The sequence below is a fragment of the Rhinatrema bivittatum genome, chromosome 1 (assembly GCF_901001135.1).
Source record: "Rhinatrema bivittatum chromosome 1, aRhiBiv1.1, whole genome shotgun sequence".
Classification (NCBI taxonomy): Eukaryota; Metazoa; Chordata; class Amphibia; order Gymnophiona; family Rhinatrematidae; genus Rhinatrema; species Rhinatrema bivittatum.
This window is the reverse complement of record NC_042615.1, coordinates 756,393,149-756,414,574: the sequence shown is the minus strand read 5'-3', so window position 1 is coordinate 756,414,574 and position 21,426 is coordinate 756,393,149. Positions and strand designations below refer to the sequence as shown.

Genomic DNA, 21,426 nt, shown 5'->3' with positions numbered 1-21,426 from the left:
CCCTCAGTCCCCCCTCTCCCTCTCACTCAGTCCCACTCCCTCCCTCTCACTCAGTCCCTCCCCCTCACTCAATCCCTCCCTCTCACTCAGTCACTCCCTCCCACTCTCTCTCTCCGTCCCTCCCTCCTACTCAGTCCGTCCCTCCCTCTCTCTCTCTTCTCCCTCCCTCGCTACCGCCCGCTACCGCCGTCGCCACCGCCGCCGCTCGCTACCGCCGTCGCCGCCCGCTGCCGGTACCGCCGCTGCTGCCACTGGACGCCGCCATTTTTTTTTCTTTCTGAAGCTGCCTCAGAGCGACGTGCTCGCCCGCACATGCGCGGTAGAGCTGGTCTCTACTGCGCATTTGCGGGCCGTCGGTCACAGGCCATTTATAAGGTAGATATTGTCCCAACTTTACATAGTAACATAGTAATGACGGCAGAAAAAGACCAAAATGGTCCATCTAGTCTGCCCAGCAAGCTTTCCAAGGTAGTAACTGCCACTCCGTGCAGGTTACCCCCATGTTTCTTTTAAGGGTAATAACTGCTGCTCTGTGAAAATTACCCCCATGTTTCTCTTAAGGGAAGTAACTGCCGCTCCGTGCAGGTTAAGCTTTTTTATTTAATCCCACCCTATTGCCTTTTAGGGATCCACAGTATTTATCCCATGCCCCTTCGAAAGCCGTCACAGTTTCAGTCTTCACCACTTCCTCTGGAAGGGCATTCCAGGCATCCACCACCCTCTCAGTGAAGAAATATTTGCTGACATTGGTTCTAAGTCTTCCTCCCTGGAGTTTCAAATCGTGACCCCTAGTGCTACTAAATTGTTTCCAATGGAAAAGGTTTGTTGACGACCATGGATCATTAAAACCTTTCAAGTATCTGAAGGTCTGTATCATATCACCTCTGCTCCTCCTCTCCTCCAGGATATACATATTCAGGTTCTTCAACCTCTCCTCATAAGTCATTCGATGGAGACCTCCCACCATTTTGGTCACCATTCTCTGGACCGCCTCCATCCTGTCTCTGTATCCTTTGAGATACAGACTGAACACAGTACTCCAGGTGAGGCCTCACCAAGGACCTGTACAAGGGGATTATCACTTCCCTTTTCTTATTAGATATTCCTCTCTCTATGCAGCCCAGCATTCTTCTGGCTTTGGCTATCGCCGTGTCACACTGCTTTGTCGACTTCAGGTTAATTTATAAGAGCTCAAGGAAAAATTGGTTTTTGATTTTCATCATAGGCACTCAGCACATCTTAATTCATGCTTGGAATCTCTTACAACTGGAGTAAAGAGGGAACTGTGAAGCATTTCTCAGGTTTGTTTGTCATTTCCCAAGTGAACTTATTCATGACAATAATGTCAGAGGTTTTCCTTGTCAAAAAAAAGATGGCTGCTGCCTGTGTGTGAAATCTGTCAAACACACCCTCAGGCAGGGATACCTCTCTCTGTCTTCTTCAAATCTAACCAACTATTTAACTATCTTATGCTACTAGAAAAGAACATGTTATGGACCAGTAAAAAGTATAAATAAGCAGCATTCCCTAACAGGCAGGGTCATCAAACTAGAGACTGCATCAAGCTAGGTTGAGAGTACATTGTACAAATCTCATCTTTGTGTACCTTTCCTCATTCCAAATCACATCAAATCCTCACTGGTGTGTACTGTGCTGTTCATAGCTCTGACTGTGCACGTAAAACTTCCTTCAAAACCTTGGACACTACCAAAACCTCACCCTGAATTACTAGTTGCCCCGCCTACAGCGGTATAAATAGTTCTTGTTCATTTGCTCTGTCTCTCTCTCTCTCTCCCTTCCTCCACACCAGACCATGTCTGGGCACTTTTCAGCTTGTGATGAATTTAAAATGCATTGTGGTAAAATAATACATGTTGCAGTAACTAAAAAAATTTACCCACACACCCCTTTGGTTTTTTTTTTTTTATCACAGGCACTATTTATAGCAAAATATAAATCTAGGTCAGGGTGTGCATTAAAGAATTTCAGTACAAGCCCCGCATGCATTATGAGGTCTTCAGCATGCAAGAAGTGTGTCAGAATGCTTCCATATACAATCTGGAGGGAGTTACTGCACTTGCATTATAACTGTAAAATTAATGTTAGGTCTTAGAAAAATAAAACAATATTTTTAAATGAAAAAAAGTAAAATATTGTAACTGAATGGTCAAGGAAAACCTCTATAGGTATATTATTAGAACTGGTGATATATCTCATTACCCTCAATGCTTAGCTATCAAAAGAGAAAGATAAGTGTATATCATAATCATCATATATATATTACAAATGTAGAACTATATGATATTTTTATTGCTTCCTAAAAGCTCAAATACAAAAAATTATATAAAACTATTTTCTATACAAACATTTATTTATTTATTTTATTTGTTGAGTTTTATATATTGTCATTCGGTGAAGCCATCACAATGGTTTACAAGATTCAAAAGGTATTTTCTTAACAATTGTGAATTAAGGGTATAACTATCTATGACAAACAACATATCTGAAATTGTAAAAAAATCTTTTTTCAAAATTTACATGTTAAAGAAACTGAAACCATTACTCCTCCCTAATGATTTTCGATTGATTACTCAAACACTCATTTTATCATCATTAGACTACTGTAATGCTTTATATCTTGGCTTACCTCAATCAACAATTCACCCACTACAATTAGTTCAAAACGCAACCGCCCGCATGCTATACAATATCCCCCGAAACGAACATCTCTCTCCTATTTTACAACAACTACATTGGCTCCCAGTATCATACCGTATAATATATAAAAATTTTATCCACTATACACCACTTAATATACAATACTGACTCAATTTGGTTATGCTCCTTGTTAAGAATTTATAAACCATCCAGACAATTACGTTCTTTTGACAAATGCATGTTGGAAATTCCTTCTGTAAAATCTGTCAGCTTATCATTAACCCGTAAACGCGTTTTCTCAGTTGCAGGTCCAACATTATGGAATTCTTTACCAGACTGTATCCGTTTGACTTCTAATCGCAGAGAATTTAAAAAATCACTGAAAACTCATCTATTCATTCAAGCTTTTCAATTATAATAATATTTTTACAATCCATTTTATATGCACTGTACTTAATTTTTTGTCTTGTTTATAAATATTTGGATCTTTGTTTTAAAATTATGCATGTGTTTTGAACATTTGTAAACCGCCTAGACGGATATACTTTATCCATTTGTGCGGTATATAAAAACTTAAATAAATAAACAGGATACATATTATAAACGTAAAGTTAATCTTTTTTATGGTCCAGAATAAAATCATTTTTGAATGAGAAGGGTTTGCTTGGTGCTGGTTGATGACAAGTTTTTTCATGGACTCGGTTGGTAATTCTGTTGGGTGTTTGGATGTTGTGATGCTTGATTGTCAATGTAGACTTTGTAAAAACAGCCACGTTTTTAGATCTTTTTTGAAAGTTTTGAGGTTAGGTTGGGTTCTTAAATCTTTTGGGAGGGAGTTCCATATTTTAGGGCAGGCGATGGAAAATGCTGATGGGGGGGGGACGGGGACTGTTAAGCGGCCTGTGTTGTTTGAACGTAAGTTTCTTTGGGGATTCTGGGGGGTTATGTTTAAACCAATTTGATCTTGATGTTCATTGTTTAGTAATTTATGTATGATGGTCATGGATTTGTGTTCGATTTGGGATTTAATTGGAAGCCAGTGTAGTGAAATCAGTATAGGCATTATGTGGTCATTCTTCTTTGTTCCTGTGCAGAATTCTGGCTGCTGAGTTTTGCAGAATTTGGAGAGGCTTGAGGTTGGAAGATGGTATTCCAATCAGTAGAGAGTTGCAGTAGTCGATGGTTGAGAATATGAGTAGCTATAGTACAGTTCTGAAGTCATAAGGGTTAAGAAATGGTTTCAGACATCTTAGGGTTAGTAGTTTGTGATATCCTTCTTTGATTTTGTTTGATATATGGTTCTTGAATGAAAGCTTTGTCAATAATTATTCCTAGGTTTCTGGTGTGGGTGACAGGGAGTATTGGGTTCATTTGATTGTCGAGTATGAGTTGGGGTGGTGGTGATGGATTGGATTTTTTGTCCATGAGGATTATCTCAGTTTTGTCGATGTTGATTATGAGTTTCAGTGATGTTAGAAGATGTTTAATTGAGACAAGTAGAGAAGATGTTTCTTTGTATGTTTCTTCAACTGAATTTTGGATGGGAATTAGAAGTTGAATGTCGTCAGTGTAGAGGAAGTAGGTAATTCCACTATCTTTTAGTAGTTGGCAAATGGGAAGAAGGTATATGTTAAATAGAGTGGCCGATAACGCTGATCCTTGGGGAACTCCAGTGTTGAGGCTAATCCTTTTGGATGGGTTGTTGTTAATTGATACTTGGTAGGTTCTGTCAGATAGGATGAGAACCATTGTAAGGTGGTGTCAGTTAAACCGATTTCAGTCAGCCATTCTAGGAGTATATTGTGGTTTACTGTGTCGAAGGCAGCTGAGAGGTCAAGGAGTATAAGTAGGTATTTTTTGCCTTTGTCGAATCCTCTTAGTATCGTGTCATTCAAAGAGAGTAGGAGAGTTTCTGTGCTTAGGTTCTTTCTGAATCCGTATTGGGTTGGTGATAGGATGTTTGTTTCAAGATAATCAAGTTGGGAGTGTACAACTTTTTCAATGATCTTGGCTATGAAAGATAGGTTTGAAATAGGGTGGTAGTTTGCAAGGATTTCAGGATCCAAGTTGTTCTTTTTTAGTATTGGTTTGATTACTGCAGATTTGAGGCATTTGGGGTAATTACTTTCAGTCAGGGATAAACTGATGATCTTGGTGATAGTTTTAGATATGATGGGTTTGATTGTTTTAAGGGTTGTTATGGGGATGCTGTCTAGGGGGTGGTTGGAGGGGTTCATTTTTTTGATAATTGATTGAATTTCAAGGGTGGAGGCGGTATCAAAGTTTTCCATGTTGAGGTTACCTTAGTGTTCAGTCTGATGTTTTGGCTGTTGTTGATTAAGTTGGTTTGTATTACGTAAGATATTTTCTTGTTGAAGAATTCTGCAAAGTCATTACTTCCATGTTTGGTGCATGTAGTTTCTTGGGTGGTTTTAGTGAGGTTTTGTACTATTGAGAATAACATTCTGGGGTTGTGATGAAATTTGGTGATTTTGTTAGAGAAGAATTCTTTTTTTGCATTGCTGATGGTGTTTTTATATTGTGCTAGGTGGCTCCGATATGTATGTATTGTGGTTGCAGTTTTGTTCCTTCTCCATTCTTTTTCTTTTTTCTGGAGTATGCGTTTGGCTGCTCTGATGTTATCATTATACCATTGGCTGATGTGTTTTGATTGCTTTTTTGTTTTTGTAACAGTGGGGTTGATGCAGTCTGCTACTTTTTTTGTGATGTTTAGCCATGATGTTGTTGCATATTTGGATTTTGATAGATTTATGTTGATTAGTTCAGTTGGAAGAGTTTTCTGTAGAAGTTCACTGTTGAATGGAGGATGGTATGATATTTTATTTGGAGTGTTTTGAGGTGATTTGAAGTTGAAGTTGATAGATAAGTTGGCTTGGATTAGGTGGTGATCAGACCAAGGTATATCTGTGGTGTGGATTGCATTTGTTTGCCAATCTTCAGTGTTGATGAATATGAGGTCGATGGTGTGACCTGCTTTATGAGTTGGAGTTTCAATTACTTGTTTTAGATGTAGTGTTGATAGGACATCAATGTTGGTTTGGCAGGTTTTTGAGTGGGTGAGTGAGTCAAAGTATATGTTGAAGTCACCTAGGATGATATGGGTTTGTTGAGTGATATGTTATTCATGATGTATTCAATTAGTGGTGAGCAGTTTTTGTTGAGTGATCCTGGTGGACAGTAGACGAGGCAGACTTGTAGTTTTGGTGAATCAAATAATGCAACTTTAAAAGGTGCGGATATGTTTGTTGGACGAAGTGTCAACTGTAGGTATTTTTTGGAGATTAGCATTAAACTGCCTCCTTTTTTTTTTCTTTCTGGGAATTGAATATATCTAAATACATCTATATATATATCTAAATACAATATAATATATATAATATACCTAAATACAATTGGAAACATCTATTGAGATATCTTGATCATACAAAAACTCATATTTTTCCATAAAGACTTAAATCACAATCGGGCCGATACAGTACAGTGCGCTCCGACGGAGCGCACTGTTAACCCGCCATTGGACGCTCATTTTCCCTTACCCCTTATTCAGTAAGGGACCGAAAATGCGTGTCCAACCCGCCAAACCTAATAGCGCCCTCAACATGCAAATGCATGTTGATGGCCCTATTAGGTATTCCTGCGCGATTCAGAAAACAAAATGTGCAAAGCCGCACATTTTGCTTTCAGAAATTAGCGCCTACCCAAAGGTAGGCGCTAAGTTCTTCGGGCACCGGGAAAGTGCACAGAAAAGCAGTAAAAACTGCTTTTCTGTGCACCCTCCGACATAATATCATGGCGATATTAAGTCGGAGGTCCCGAAGGGTAAAAAAAGTAAAAAAAAAATTTGAAGTCGGCCCGCGGCTGTCGGTTTGAAAACCGGATGCTAAATTTTGCCAGCGTCTGGTTTCCGAGCCCGTGGCTGTCAGCGGGCTCGAGAACCGACGCCGGCAAAATTGAGCGTCGGCTGTCAAACCCGCTGACAGCCGCCGCTCCGGGCCAAAAGGAGGCACTAGGGACGCGCTAGTGTCCCTAGCGCCTCCTTTTGCCTGTTTCTACTGCCGGGCCTCATTTAAATACAGAATTGCGCACACAGGCGAGTGGCCTGTGCGCGCGCCGGGAGAGCGGGTCTCCCACAGACTTTACTGAATCGGCCCGATAGTTACCCTACAATGGAACAATGGCTTTATTATTGTTCTATTGTAAGGTGTAAGGTAACATTGGCCTGGATTTATCAAAATGCACTAAATATCACATGTGATAGGAAAAGGGGCATGTTTTATGGTAATAGTGCACTTTGTGATAAACAGCCTATCTTATGGCCGATACAGTAAAGTCCGCTGTGTGCGTGATTCTGTATGCAAATAAGGCCCAGCAGTAAAAACAGGTAAAAGAAGATGCTAGGGACACTAGCGCGTCCCTAGCGCCTCCTTTTGGACCGGAGCGGCGGCTGTCAGCGGGTTTGACAGCCGACGCTCAATTTTGCTGGAATCAGTTCTCGAGCCCGCTGACAGCCATGCTGGCAAAATTGAGCGTCCGGTTTTCGACCCGCGAGCCACGGGCTGACTTCAAATTTATTTTTTTTTTTTACTTTCGGTAACTTTCGGGACCTCCGACTTAATATCGCCATGATATTAAGTCAGAGGGTGCACAGAAAAGCAGTTTTTACTGCTTTTCTGTGCACTTTCCCGGTGCCCGAAGAAATTAGCGCCTACCTTTGGGTAAGTGCTAATTTCTGAAAGTAAAGTGTGTGGCTTGGCTGCACATTTTGCTTTGTGAATCGTGCGGGAATATCTAATAGGGCTATCAACATGCATTTGCATGTTGCGGGCGCTATTGGGTTTGGGGGAGTTGGATGTGCGTTTTCAGCCCCTTACTGAATAAGGGGTAAACTAGCATGTCAAACGCGTGTCCAACGGAGCGCACTGTACTGTATCGGCCTGTTAGTGCTTTGCATAGGTATGAGAGAGACAGAGACAGAGACAGACACTAGCTATAAGGCCTTTAGACTAGGTAGGTATTTATACCTCTATAGGAGGCCCACCTAGCTACTTGAGGTGAGGTATTAGTGTAGGGGTTAGGGGCCATTTTGACATGCAGAGTGTGATGTACAAACAGAACAATACACTCTTGTGAAGATTTGATGTCCTTCGGAGTGAGAAAAACTCACCCAAAGATGAGAATTGTGCAATGTTCTCTCAACCTAGGTTGATGGACTCTCTACCTGGTTAACATTGCAGAAATCTTATCTTTGGGTGAGTTTTCTCACTCCAAAGGTCATCAAATCTTCACAAGCGTACACCTCTCTCTCTCTCCTTAAAATGCTATTTTCAAAAACATTGTAAAGTGCGATAAAGCATGGCTTAATGGAAATGAAAAAGGTGTGGTTAAAATCTCCAATATGGCTTCACAAATTGTGAGGCCAGAAATCCTGCCCCTTTTCCTAATTTGCATCGCACCATGCATTATGGTGTTTTCTCATGCGAAAACGCCATATTGCACTTTGATAAATGACCCCCATTAAGTCTGTATGGAAACATATGAGATATTTTAATATATATGATAATTATGACATACACCAGCCTCTTCAGATTGTGTAGGGCGCACAGTGGGACCGCGTGGTCCATGACCAACCCATGGGGGGGCTGTGTAGGGCACGCTGAGGGACACTGCTTGCCTAAGTCTCCAAGTGCCTTGTCTCATCCAAGTTTCCAAGTGCCTTCGTCTCATCCTTGTTCCAGAGTGAACATCCGTCCTCGACCTCTTGTCCGTCCCATCACACCTGCTGTTCCCAGGCAGCAGGTCTGAAAGGGCTATCGAGTGGCCGGAGGGTTACCCCAGAGACCAGCATTCGTTGCTGGGTCTCTCCTAGTGCTGGGTCTCTCCTAGGCAGAGTTCAGAGTGCTCCGAGTCTTCAGCCTGTCCGCCCGTGCTCGGATATGCCTCGCCTGCCATGGCGCATGCCCTGGGTTTTCCTCTGGGCTCGTTCTGTGGTCCAAGAGCACACACTCAGTTCCAAACACGCGACTGCTCTCCCGTGCTCGCAACACATTCTGACACACTTCTTGCATGCTGAAGACCTCATAATGCATGCAGGGCTTGTACTGAAATTCTTTAATGTATATCCTGTTAGGGAGTGCTGCTTACTTATACGTTTTACTGGTCCATTACATGTTCTTCTCTAGTAGCATAAGACAGTTAATGGTTAGATTTAAAGAAGACAGAGTGAAGTATCCCTGTCTGAAGGTGTATTTGACAGATTTCACACACAGGCCATCTTTGCTTCCAAGGACTGAACTTTATTCTCCTTGTGTGCTCAGTTACAGAAAAATATCTTACAGTCAGCAACCACTTGCCTGTCTCCTAGCCTTCTGGTCTTCCTTAAAACACAGGATGGATCACTCTGGCTCTCCTGGCAACAAAGACCTCACTGCAAACCTAGCCAAAATTGTGGACAGGATTTCTTCTGAACAGTACACTCCCAACCTTTACTAAAAGAGTTTTTTAAAAGTGTCTTCCTTTTACTTTCTTTTCTTTTACGTCTTAACATCTACGGACAACGAATATCTATGACACCTACGGTAGCTGAATGTAATCTGCTTTGAAGTGTCTGAAAGGCGGACTATTAATCAAATAAATAAATAGATATTTCAGAACATGCAAATTTATCTCATGTTCCAGTTTCCTTCTTCCAGTTCCACGCTTACCTGCGTTCTGTTTCTGTGTTCTGGTTACACCCATACCTGCACCCAGTTCCAGTGCTATAGCTCCATGCTTACTCGCACCCACTTCCTCGCATGCCCATACTTATCCCAGTGTTCTTGAAGTTTACCCTTACCTCCACGCACCTCACTTCAGAGACTCAGCCAAGTCTGCATCTTGCTCCTGAGACTAAGCTCTTGCTTGTACCTTGCTCCAGAAACTCAGCTCATCCTGCACCTTGCTTCAGAGACTCTACCCAGCCTCATCAGATCACTCGCACTTGCTCTGCTCCTCCTGTCCTATGCCACTCCTGGGGGTGGTGTTCACCACATCTGGCTACCGCCCAAAACCCTAACAGAGGAGTATTTAGTGGACTTATGATTATATTTTGAAGTCTAATGTTAAATAGCAAAACACATCACTGAAAACCTATACAGCACAATAATGTGCCTATGAATATGATGGTCCTTTCAATATGCAGCATTTTGCGATTTAAATAGTTATAGGCTGTATATATAATGTGGCTGTGATGTAGGAACAGAAGTGAAGGTGCAATCGTTAGAAACAAAATGACATCGATTAGGTAAAACATATAGAAATTTGCTTCAACTTTACACATTACACCAATTCTGCAACAACTTCACTGGCTGCCAATCGAGCAGCGAATACAGTTTAAAACTTTATGCATCCTCCACAGAGCAATACATGGAGAAAATGTGGAATGGTTGAACGCTGCAATAAGGGTACATACCCCCCAAAGAGATTTAAGATCTGCCAACAAAGGCCTGCTGTCCATTCCCTCAATAATTTCTGCAAAGTTAACATCAGTAAGGGAAAGAGCATTGTCACTTGCTGCACCAAAAATCTGGAACAAACTACCAGTAGACATTCGGTTAGAATCAAATAGAATGATATTTTGAAAAAAAGTTAAAACGTGGCTTTTCCAACAAGCGTTTCATGATGATGATAGCAATGGATGAAAAAAAAAAAAAAAAAAAAAGAGCTTATAGCGGAAATGAAACATCATAGAGCTGGTCATTGTGTTAATGTTTAGTATTCAGAGGTCTAGTTACTAGGTAATTATTATAAGAATTGTATGAAGTATAACCTATTAGAATTGTTTTATTAATTGTAAATGTTTGATGTTAATTTTATCTGTTTTTATGTAATTTTGTAAACCGATATGATGGTCCCCACCAAATACCGGTATAGAAATTTTAATAAATAAATAAATAAATAAATAAATAAAATAAACTTGACAATCAAATCGGAAGTCATAGGTGTGAACCCCGGCTGATGTAGCTTTCTGTCAAAATAATACTGATGCAACTTCAACCAGATCTACTCATTCTGGCTCCTGGAAGGGTTTAGACTGTATCAGGGTTTAAAGCGATTAATCAGATTTCTCACGTCTTACTTTTCGACACTCACTTCATCTGCAATACAAAGTCCTCCCCGCTCTCGAATTAGCTGATAGGCTTCTTTTAAAAACTTCTTGGGATACTGAATCACTCCACCCACACCCTGCAAACACACAATCCAAAAAGGCAACAGCTGAAAAATGCATATTTCTGTTAACAAAGCAAAAACTAAAACGCAAACAACAAAATAGAAACAGTAAAAAAAAAAAAAATAACACAGTAAAATTATGAATTCCCATTGGGCCCTTGATCTCCAAGGTCATTGTGGGTCCCACACGTATTTTTGCTCACGTGCCCATTACGTGTGTTTATGGGCGCACGTGCGCTCCTTTTAAAATTTACCTGTGAGTGAGCCCCTGCATTCTGGGAGGTCCCTGAAGAGAGTGTTACGTACCTTTGACGTGAGGCTCCTAAACTGGCCCTTTTGAAAATTTACTAGAGCTGTTGCTAAATTTAAGCTCCTAGTTTCATTAGGTTTCTAAATTTAAGATTCTAAAAAGTGGGCAGTTACAGGGAACGAGTTAGGACAGGAGACAATCAGCTGGAGTGCACTGTTAGCCCGCGTTTGGACGCGCGTTTTCGACACGCTAGCTTTACCCCTTATTCAGTAAGGGGTAATAGCGCGTCAAAAATGCACGTCCAACCCCCCCCCCCCCCCCCCCGAAACTAATAGCGCCCGCAACATGCAAATGCATGTTGATGGCCCTATTAGTTATTCCCACGCGATTCACTAAGTAAAATGTGCAGCCAAGCCGCGCCGCACATTTTACTGTCAGAAATTAGCTCCTACCCAAAGGTAGACGTTAATTTCTGCCGGCACCAGGAAAGTGCTGGCAGAAAGTCGGAGGTCCTAAAGTAAAAAATAATGAAAAATAAAAAAAAATAAAATTTAAAATCGGCTCGCGGGTTGAAAACCAGATGCTCAATTTTGCCGGCGTCCGGTTTCCGAATCCGTGGCTGTCAGCGGTATTGCATCGGCCCCTATGTGCTGGAGTCAATTTGTGTTACAAATATTTTTATAAATATTCTATACATGGGTTTAATTCCCATAAAACAATGTGATGAAATATATTTCACTAATAGTGAATCACCCTTCTGGTATAATTCACAAAAATCACTTCTAAGACTATCCAATTGCACTATCATAATGTAATATATGCCAGTATGGCTGACCTGTTCATACTATTTACGTGGACAATGCATTGACATACATCTTAGTGGGAATCACTAGGGATGTGCATTTGTTTAGAAATGACAGGAGAAGAAGCAACAGAACAGGCTGTTTTGTTTCATGTTCTTTTAAAATTAAACTCAAAATAATATTGCCAAAATTCATTTTTATTTTCATTTTCTGTTCCATTTTCCACGCACAATTTGCATTTTAGATGAACAAAAACGAATGTAAAGGGACCCCAAAATCTGCCCCTTACTAGCAGTGTTTGCCCTTTAGTGGATTGGCAATTGTGGCCTCAGCAGACCATCCGGCCAGCAGTGAGAGTCAAGGGTCTCCGTGTAGACCCTGCCCCTATGAGTGAGGTCAGTGTATTGAAGGTGTGTTAGTGGGGTGTACCACTCCCCATTGGAAGTGGTCTGGGATCTAACAAACATCCCCCTGTGTCTATGTGACACAGGGGGAATTCAGCATTGGCCTTAGCACAGGACTGAGGAGGCTGCGGTCTCTCCTCATGGAGAGCACTTGTGTGATTTGTCCCTCCACAGGGACAGGGCCTGAAGAAGTGAAATCCTCTTAGGCAAAGAGGGCCTGAAAGAGGAAAGAAGTTCTAGAGCCGAGGAAGGGTGGAGATGAATACTGGGTCTTCAGATTGTTTGGAAGCAGAGTTCCTGGGAGAGTTTCAGAATTTGAGGAACCCCCCTTACAGGCAAGGATTCCACAGAATCTGCTTGATGAGTGTACCAGGGAGAACGGTCTGCCTGGGAAAGTCCACAGAGTGTTGGCTGATTGAGCAAATCAACCAGAACCCACCAAAGAAGACGGTGAAAGGAACTGAGACGATCTACAATATCCAAAAGTACTGGGAGGACCTAGGGTGGAAGGGTACCTATCCCAAAGAGCTTACATTTGTGGGAAGGAGTGTGTGAAAGAGACTGAAATTTGTATTGTTGGACTTTGCGCACAGTGTGGTGCGCTATTCTCTGATTTGCCGCCAGTTTTAGGAAAGACTTTATTCTGCACAATAGCTTTAGTAGTGAAGAGTGATTTTTGGTGTGACTGACTGGTGTGCAAAACAGCCCCAGAGAGAGACAAAACCCTAGGGCCTTGAAAAGACTGAATTCCCCCCCCCCCCCCCCTTGTGCGAGAAGTCTGGGAAGTCATAGGGCCTTCTGTGGTCTGTGATCCCCTCCCCATTACCTCTGTGCTCAAGAGCTGACTGGGATGAGGACTACACCGATAAAAATTAAAACTAAAAATAATACATGAAATGAAAAACCCTCCCCCTTTGAAATGAAAATAATTGGTGGGCACACTCCTAATAATCATAGGATGTAGATGAATTGCACAGTTTGTCCATTTCTGGGGAACACTGATCAGATGTGCGGTCACTTTTTTTGTCTGCATAAATAGGGAGGCCTTTCTGATCTGGTGTACAAATGCTTCATCTACGTTATCATCTCCCACGCATTATTTTGTAACCTGCCCTGAGGAACGGGGTTTGGTGAGGCTCAAAACCAACAACAGATTTTGTATCCATGGGATGGAGTAGTAGGTGGTATGTAACATGCATAGAGATACAAGTTTCCTTTTAAGTCCACTCAAGCAATCTGACAGATAATAAGCAGTTCGTATCACTGTGCAAGCCGCTCTCACCTGAATTGACTCAGCAATAAATCCCGCTATCCTCGTTGGTACCGAGGTATCCAGTGTTTCTTTTAACTGCTTGATGTACATGTCTTTTGCTTGACAACAGTCTGCATTCAGGAAACATAAACACTGCTGATTTGTGAAAAGCAATCAAGAAAACGTTATTGACATTTTTTTTTTTATAATAGTTACTACTGACAAAAAGGGTTTCAAATCTAGTATTTTCTAACGTGTTTCTTGCTGACTTGAATATATGAGTGCTGAAATCTGAAAGGAGATATTAAAACACTTACACACTTGGATGATAACTTTCGAACTGGTGAGCGGACGCACTTTGGCACGTGTGTATTGGCGCATGCCCAGATATGCGGCCATTTTATAACTTGCGCGTACATTATAAAATAGCCTAGCCGTGCGCCCAATTTTAAGTGGGCTCACGCCTAGGCGCGGAAATCCAGATTCTACCACGTAAGTCAGGATATTTTATAAAAGGCTCGTGTCCACGCCAATGCCAGTTTCACCCAGTTAAGAGCTAGGGCCTGCACACACCCCTGGTTTGATAGCCTGAACTCCTCCCAGTTACCCCAGACCCTTTAAACGCTACAGAAGTAGAGTTATGTGGCAGTGGACCTGGGCACTTGCCCAGGCACGCAAGTATTTATATTTACATTCACATCTCTTGGCCACGCCCTGAAATGCCCAGGCCCCGCCCAGACCAAGTCCCTTTTTGAAATCAAGTGAAATATGTGCACAGCGGGAGGTGCGCATGCATCTGGCTTTTAAAATTCAGTGGGCATTTGCAAGCCCGATTTATGCACATATCTCCTGATTTTGGCATGTGCAGGGATTTCAAAATTCACCTCCAAGGTTCTGCATCAATTCTTTGGAGACAGAACATTTTTCAGTTCAGCTTTTTTTTTTTTTTTTTTGCAGACTACATGAGAGAGAAGCACCAACAAGAACATATGCAGCATTTAAGGAATGTTCGTGTCCAAGCGATTACGCAATCTATCCTGAGTGGATCATGGAAAATTGGGGTGGCTGTCTCAGGCCCCGTGCTTCAGAGGCATCATGCTGCAGTGGAGGGCCTGCAATGATATCCGACATCGCTCAGGAGCACCAGCAGGCCAGAAGCAGCCGTGGCTTGTGCGGTTCAGGGCCGGGAGGTACAGCATCTCTCTCCCCGCCCCACTTATCAATATCTCAGGGTGAGGGGATGCCCACTTTTCAATCTTTTGGGGTGATCTGCTCCTGGGCCTCCACCCCAGGGTCAGCCCTGAATGGATCTGCCAGTGAGAAATTAATATATGGATGGGCGAATGGCCTGAATGATGCCCTGATTACAATTATCTACAGGTAGGGTAATTTCTTGTAAAGCCATTTCAGCAGATAAAATAAGTGTGCTTTACCCATGGAAATGGGCTTTTAGAAAACTTCCTGCCTTATGTGCAGCTAACCTTATGTGCAGAGCCTGGGTGCACGTGGTTTGCTTGGAATGAGAGGAGACGTTCCTGGGAGCAGGGCTGGTCAGGGGTTTGCATTTATAAACACACTCGAATTTTCAAAAGTATGCCCCTGAAATTTCTCATAAAATCTACTCACGTAGACACTTTTACACTTATTAATTTGTGCAGGTAGTTTTTTCAGAGAAAAAAATATGTGCAGGCCGAGAAGCCACGCTGAAACTGGACTCTGTTAAACTGTTTGCAACTTGGCCTCTAAACTTTTTTTCTCTGATGTCTTTATAGTGAAGAAACGCAAGAATGTTTGAGGATGTTTTCCTGTGCCCCTGAACTTACCTAATACTCATCAGATGACTACTGCTGGTTTCATACTGCCCACGACATCTGGAGGATCCATCGGGAGTGTGTGAGCCAAAGGGTTTGACTTCGAACTCCATGTTAGTCATCTTGCTTAGTCCGGACCAGCATGCGACTGACTCCCCTTTAACTGATTCTTGGTCGTGTGGTTTCAGATCCAAGGGCCAGTGAGGAGGCAGCGTTAGATGGGAACACTGCAATGCTGGTGCAGCTGAGACCCTTGAAGCTTGCCGAAGTGAATTATCATGGCACACAGAGCTTTGGGATACTGTGGAAATTTCAGGAGATAGAGACCTTCCGAGGATTGGTGCTATACTGTGAGATCAGACGTCAAGTAGGCAGCATGAGACTTCACAAGCAGGGGTAAGTGATGTGGTGACTCTTTCTGCCTCCCCCGTGGTTTCTGGCCCCCCCCCACCTTCCCTCTGTGATTCCTCCCTGGGTTAAACCCAGGGAGGAATCACATTGGGCACTATTTGGTCATCGATGGTGGCCTTAACATTGCAATAAGTTGAGGTGTGGATACAGGACAAATCATCCAACTTGTCCAGCCAAGTTCAAGAGTTAGGGCAGGTGTAAGATCAAATGAATCAGCTTCCTACATTTCAGACCATGCTGGTTCAAGCAAACTGGTTATTTATAAAAAGTCAGAGCATTCTGAAAATTATATGAGTCATTTGAATTTGAGATTTATTAATTTTCCTAGAATGTCCACTGCATCGCCATTAGATATGTTTAAGAAATACGTAATTGAAATCCTTAGGATTCCAGAAAAAGCAGTTCTTCCCTTTAGCAAGATATATTACTTGTCTGCAGGGAAAAAGACTTTGGAGCCTAAAGGAAAGCAATCGGATGGTGGTCTGTCTATGGAAAGCTTGGATCTGACTGCCTTGTTAGAAATATCGAGTGGGGATGTAACCAGGAGAGCGTTGTTGCTTGTGTAATTTGTTTTTGATCAAGGGAAGGACTCCCTTTTGCGTCTTTGTTTCCATAATCATTACACTTTGTTTCTGGGAAGTAAAGATTTTGGTGTTTCCAAGGTTCTGTCTCTTGGGATGAATTTCATTATTTGTTACCCCTGTAAATGTTTTATCAAGATGCGGAAGGTGTCTTACACCTTTCATAAACCCTCACCACTTTGTTTTTACCTTGATGCTAAAAGATTAGAGGGTGCTGGGTGTTCGAGAACTGGAGAGGGCTTTGATATAGCTCACGCCTATTAGTTATGGTTGTAAGCTGGCTCAAGTCAATTTTTTTTTCTTTTTTTTTTTTTGCTCATCCCTCTGTGATAATAGAGGCTTGCAGGAATGACGAGGCGATTGCATTTTACATATTTACATTCTTCAGGGTACCTCTTTTTTCATTTGACTTGATGTATGCAATTTTGAAATTGATAAAAATAAAGTATAAAATAAAGAAAAGAGTTAGTAGGTTAGCTTGCCTGGGATAATTTTCAAAGTGAACTTATACGCACACGTTCACTTTGAAAGCTGGTGTAAAGTCTAGGGTGAAAAGTACCCACAAACTTTGCACCAGTGTGAGCAGTTACAAACTTCTCCCTTACTGATATCTCATGTATAGGAAAAGTGGGCATGTGATGTGTAGACCAAGTGGGACGCTCTGCTGGATATACCAATGGTGACAACTATTAAAGAAATGTCATATAAACTCCTTTACAGAGTGTACATATTTCCAGATAAGTTATACCACATTAAAACAAATCTGTCCCACAACAATGCTGATAAAGCTATGGGTCCACGGATACCTTCTTGCATGGATGGTGGCTGTGCAGGAGGATTCTTCCATGCTGGGAAATGATTCCAAAAATCATTGCTTCCCATTGCACAAATTAGCCTTCCAATGCATCTATTTGTTTAGACTGATGGCTGAAGGGGCTCAGGTAAGGGATCCCTAAAAACTGTTCCTGAGGATCCTAGTGGCACACTTTTGGAAACAAGACTTGGTGCTCCAAAAACATTATTGACTGAACAAGGTATGAAAAAAGCTGTCATGGAAAAACTAACCATTGTGTTATATATTCCCCACTGTTCCACTTTCCATCTTCCCTTCCTGTCCCAAATGCTCCCTTCTCCAGACACCTGCAGTCTCCCAAATTTTCCAAGAGGCACCTGAGTTGCCTACCTGCCCTCCTGTCTCTTGTTTTCTCTGCTTGGTCTCCTGGCACAGGGGCAGCAGGGAAGCAGTGTCAGTTTTTCTATTGCACAGCACTCAAGGAAGAGGGGCAGCAGAACCACCACCACCACACCGACAGGCTGGCAATGCGCATCCTGGGACCCAGGGAAGAAAAACTGGGCTCTCAAATGTTCATGAAGATATTATTAAACAGGTGCAGGAGTTGGGCGAGCAAGGTCTGCGGATAATAGGAGTGCATTTGCAGTTGACTTAGCTTCCACCATTACTTGTTACAAATGTTGGACCTCCCACTTAGTGATCTGAAGGCAGCCAATGCATAGTTGCCTTCACTATGGCCATGCGCAGAAATGGACCATTGAAATCCAAGCCAAAAATCCAAACCACACTCAGGGATTCAGTTTAAGAATTGCATATTTCCTGAGGGCGATATTTTATAACTATATTTTTAAGGCAATCGTATGAGCACTGAGAGTAATATTCAAAGACATTTACATGGGCAAAGCAGTACTTCACCTGCATAACTGGTGCCTCTGAGAAAAGGACTGAGCTGCGAGTACATCCATATGAGTATCCAGTGATTTTGTGCATAAATATATGCACACATCTGGAGAGGCGTGCCGAGGGGGGGGGGGGGGGAGGAGTCGGGATTTCCACACAGACTTTTAACTTTCAAAAGCAGGCACATGAATGCCATTGGTAAATGTAGCCAAGGTCATGCAGCACTTTCGCTGATGCCATTTTCAAAGGGAAAAAGCTTCCCTTTGAAAATCCACATGAAGATTGCAGGTATTTTTTTACCCAAAGGTTTTCCCATCTCACTGCATAATTTGAAAACTGTCTCCCTAAATGGGGCCAGAACCGTAGGGAAGGTAATTTTATAGCTGTGCGCTGTGGGGTAAAGTCTGTGCCTACCTTTTCTATGCAGACTTTGCCCCCACATTTTTCTGACGGGCGGATTTTAAATGCCCTGCCCGCGTAAATCCAGCCGGATTTACGCAAGTAGGGCCCTCGCGCACCGGCGCGCCTATTTTGCATAGGCCGCCGGCGCGCACAGAGCCCCGGGACGCGCGTAAGTCCCGGGGCTTTTAAAAAGGGGCGTCGCCAAATGACGCGGCATTTCGGGGGCGTGATGCAGCGTTTGGGGGGCGGGCCCGGGGGCGTGGTGCCGGCCCGGGGGCGTGGCCACGCCCTCCGGAACAGCCCCTGGGTCGGGTCTTGGCGCGCCAGCAGCCTGCTGGTGCGCGCAGATTTACATCTGCCTCCGGTAGGCGTAAATCCATGGATAAAGGTAGGGGGGGTTTAGATAGGGCCGGGGGGGGGGGTGGGTTAGGTAGGGGAAGGGAGGGGAAGGGAGGGGAAAGGAGGGAACGGAGGCAGGCTGCGCGGCTCGGCGCATGCAGGCTGCCTAAAATCGGCAGCCTTGCGCGCGCCGATCCCGGATTTTATAAGATACGCGCAGCTACGCACGTATCTTATAAAATCCAGCGTACTTTTGTTTGCGCCTGGTGCGCGAACAAATGTATGCGATCGCGCTGTTTTTTAAAATCTACCCCTAAGTGAACTTCTGTGCATCAGTTTGCTGTGAAAATTTGCATGTGCACAAAGCTCAAGCGTCCACAGTTACACCATCTCTATCGAAGGCATAACTTGAGCTGGTGAGCTTACCATGCATACTTTTTAGAATGAAATATAGGTAAGCAAGCAAATCCAAACTCTGCCCCCAGGTTGCCTCTTGCCAGTTGTGCAAAAGTATGCAGGGAAACGTCTGCACTTTTAGGCGAACTGAGACTTGGGCTACGTTAATACAGCCATCTGCTCACATAAAACCAAATTTTATATGTGGGCAAATGGCTTTGACAATTAGGCCCATAACAGTAACCCAGTTGACAATGCGGCTGCTTATTCAAAAGAACCAATAATACTCATAAAATGCAACTACTGAACTAAAGACATTAAAATGTTTTATAAAATATTTTTCATTCCTTAGCTCATCTCTGTTTTGGATTTGCTCTAATTGGATTTTCTTTGTTTTGGGATGTACATGCAGAACAGTAGAGGAAGAAAAATAGTTTTGTTATTTGTGGAGGCCCTATCAGGAGGGCACTGAGGAACTGTACAGCACCAGGGCCTGGATGGTCTCCTTAGCCAGAGGGGAGAGCTCTGCGTATGGTCTCTGGCCTCAGATACAGCAGGAGTACCTGTGTAGCAAGCTACTATAAATCAGGTTCCTTCCCCCATGAGCTTATGTATTGGAGCCTTACAATGTGGACAGAGTTGCATCTGGATCTGAGTGATGTGTTTTGGACCTCTCAAAAAGGGATTTTTAACCCTGCAGAGACTGCAAACTGCCATGGCCAAGGTGAAAGAATATAAAAATATGTCAAAACACCTGTGAGAATGATAAATGTTCTGCAAGAACCAGCATCCAGCACTCACAGTGTCAACACATTGGGAAAAGGGCTGTACTGTTTAGCTTGCCCAGAGAACAACACTACAAAGCCAGCAGAGGAGGCAGCCAGAGGAACACTGGGAGACCATTTAAGGTAGAAAGGTGCAATTTGGCTGGCTCTCTCTGTGTGCAGGGTGGGGATTGCTAGGAGTTGGAGTCAGGAGCCAGGAAGAGAGGAGTGCATCTGGCAGCCCTGCAATCAGTTCTTCTCCTGAACAGCTACTTATCAAGAGGGAGAGGCAGAAGTCTGTGCTCTGAGGAAATAGAGAGAGAGAGAGAGAGAGAGAGAGAAAAACAGCTGTTCTTGCTTTACAGCCAAGCTACATGTAAAATCAGAACAAGGGACAGAGGAGCCAGGAGCTGAGAGACTGAGAAATTTCCTTTCCAGAGATATCAAGGCTCAGTAGCACATGGCTGGATCACCCTCCTAAGAGACTGAGTTAATTAATCTAAACTTTGCACAGAGTGTATGTTAGCAGAGGAGGGAGGTTTATTTCCTTGCCTTTTATCAGAAATTCAGTATCTCATCTTAATTTTTTCAGCCTTTCAGCCAAAGTCAAGCATAAACCCTTGCTGGGAAAGAGAAAGTGGTGGACCTTGTTCTTTCTGTCAAAGACTGAATCGAGGACAACTTTCTGTTTAGTAACAAGTAAACCATTTCGGGAAGCTCCCCAGGAGAGAGAGACCTTTCACACACTGCAGTGCTCATCTATTTGGTTTGTTATTTAATCAGATTCATCATCAACAGGAACTTCTTCATTTTCTTGATTGTATTTTTTTCCACATAATTTTGTAGTTTGGACAGCAGCTCCCTCTACAAACTGGTGACATTGGGGTAGATCTGTTCACCCCCCCCCCCCTTTTGAGTACTCAGGGGTAAAGACAATTTTAGCTGTGTACATCACTGTTTCCATCCCTTCCCCCATCTTTCTCTATAAGCATTCCCTATTTTTTTTACTATCCATATGAGCATGTTGGTTGCCCTGGCTAACAGGTCATACCCAGTATTATTTTTGCGCTGCTTGCTTTAAAATAAGAAAACAGCAAGTTTATATTATACTGCACTACTGTACTTTTCCCATTTAATGTTCTAGTTGGATTTACTGTGCACTTACTACTAGTAAAAGGGTTAATTACTATTTTATTCTGGTGTGATTATTTTATCTGGTCTGTGGTGCCACAAGTGAGAGGTTGTTTGGGAAGGGCACAGAAATGTGATATCGAGGTGACTGGGATCCTGTCTCATCCCCCACTCAGGCTACAAACCCAAAGATAAGTCATATTAGTAAATATAATTTCTCATGTTGTACTGTCCACCCCAAGCACAGGGGTAATTTATAGTCTGGACCAAGAGGGGGGCCACAGCTGAAACGGTAATTACAGGAG

General features: G+C 42.8%; 1 protein-coding gene across 3 annotated transcripts in view; it reads right to left on the bottom strand.

The window, feature by feature from the left end:
• AGXT2 (alanine--glyoxylate aminotransferase 2) overlaps positions 1 to 21,426 on the bottom strand; it is a 145,236-nt gene that overhangs the window by 43,872 nt on the left and 79,938 nt on the right. For all 3 annotated transcript variants that reach the window (XM_029578964.1, XM_029578973.1, XM_029578982.1), the window contains exons 8-9: positions 13,624 to 13,724; positions 10,807 to 10,899 (exon numbers count right to left, since the gene is read on the bottom strand). In XM_029578964.1, coding sequence (XP_029434824.1) covers positions 10,807 to 10,899; positions 13,624 to 13,724 — 194 coding nt within the window. The remainder of the gene's footprint in view (positions 1 to 10,806; positions 10,900 to 13,623; positions 13,725 to 21,426) is intronic.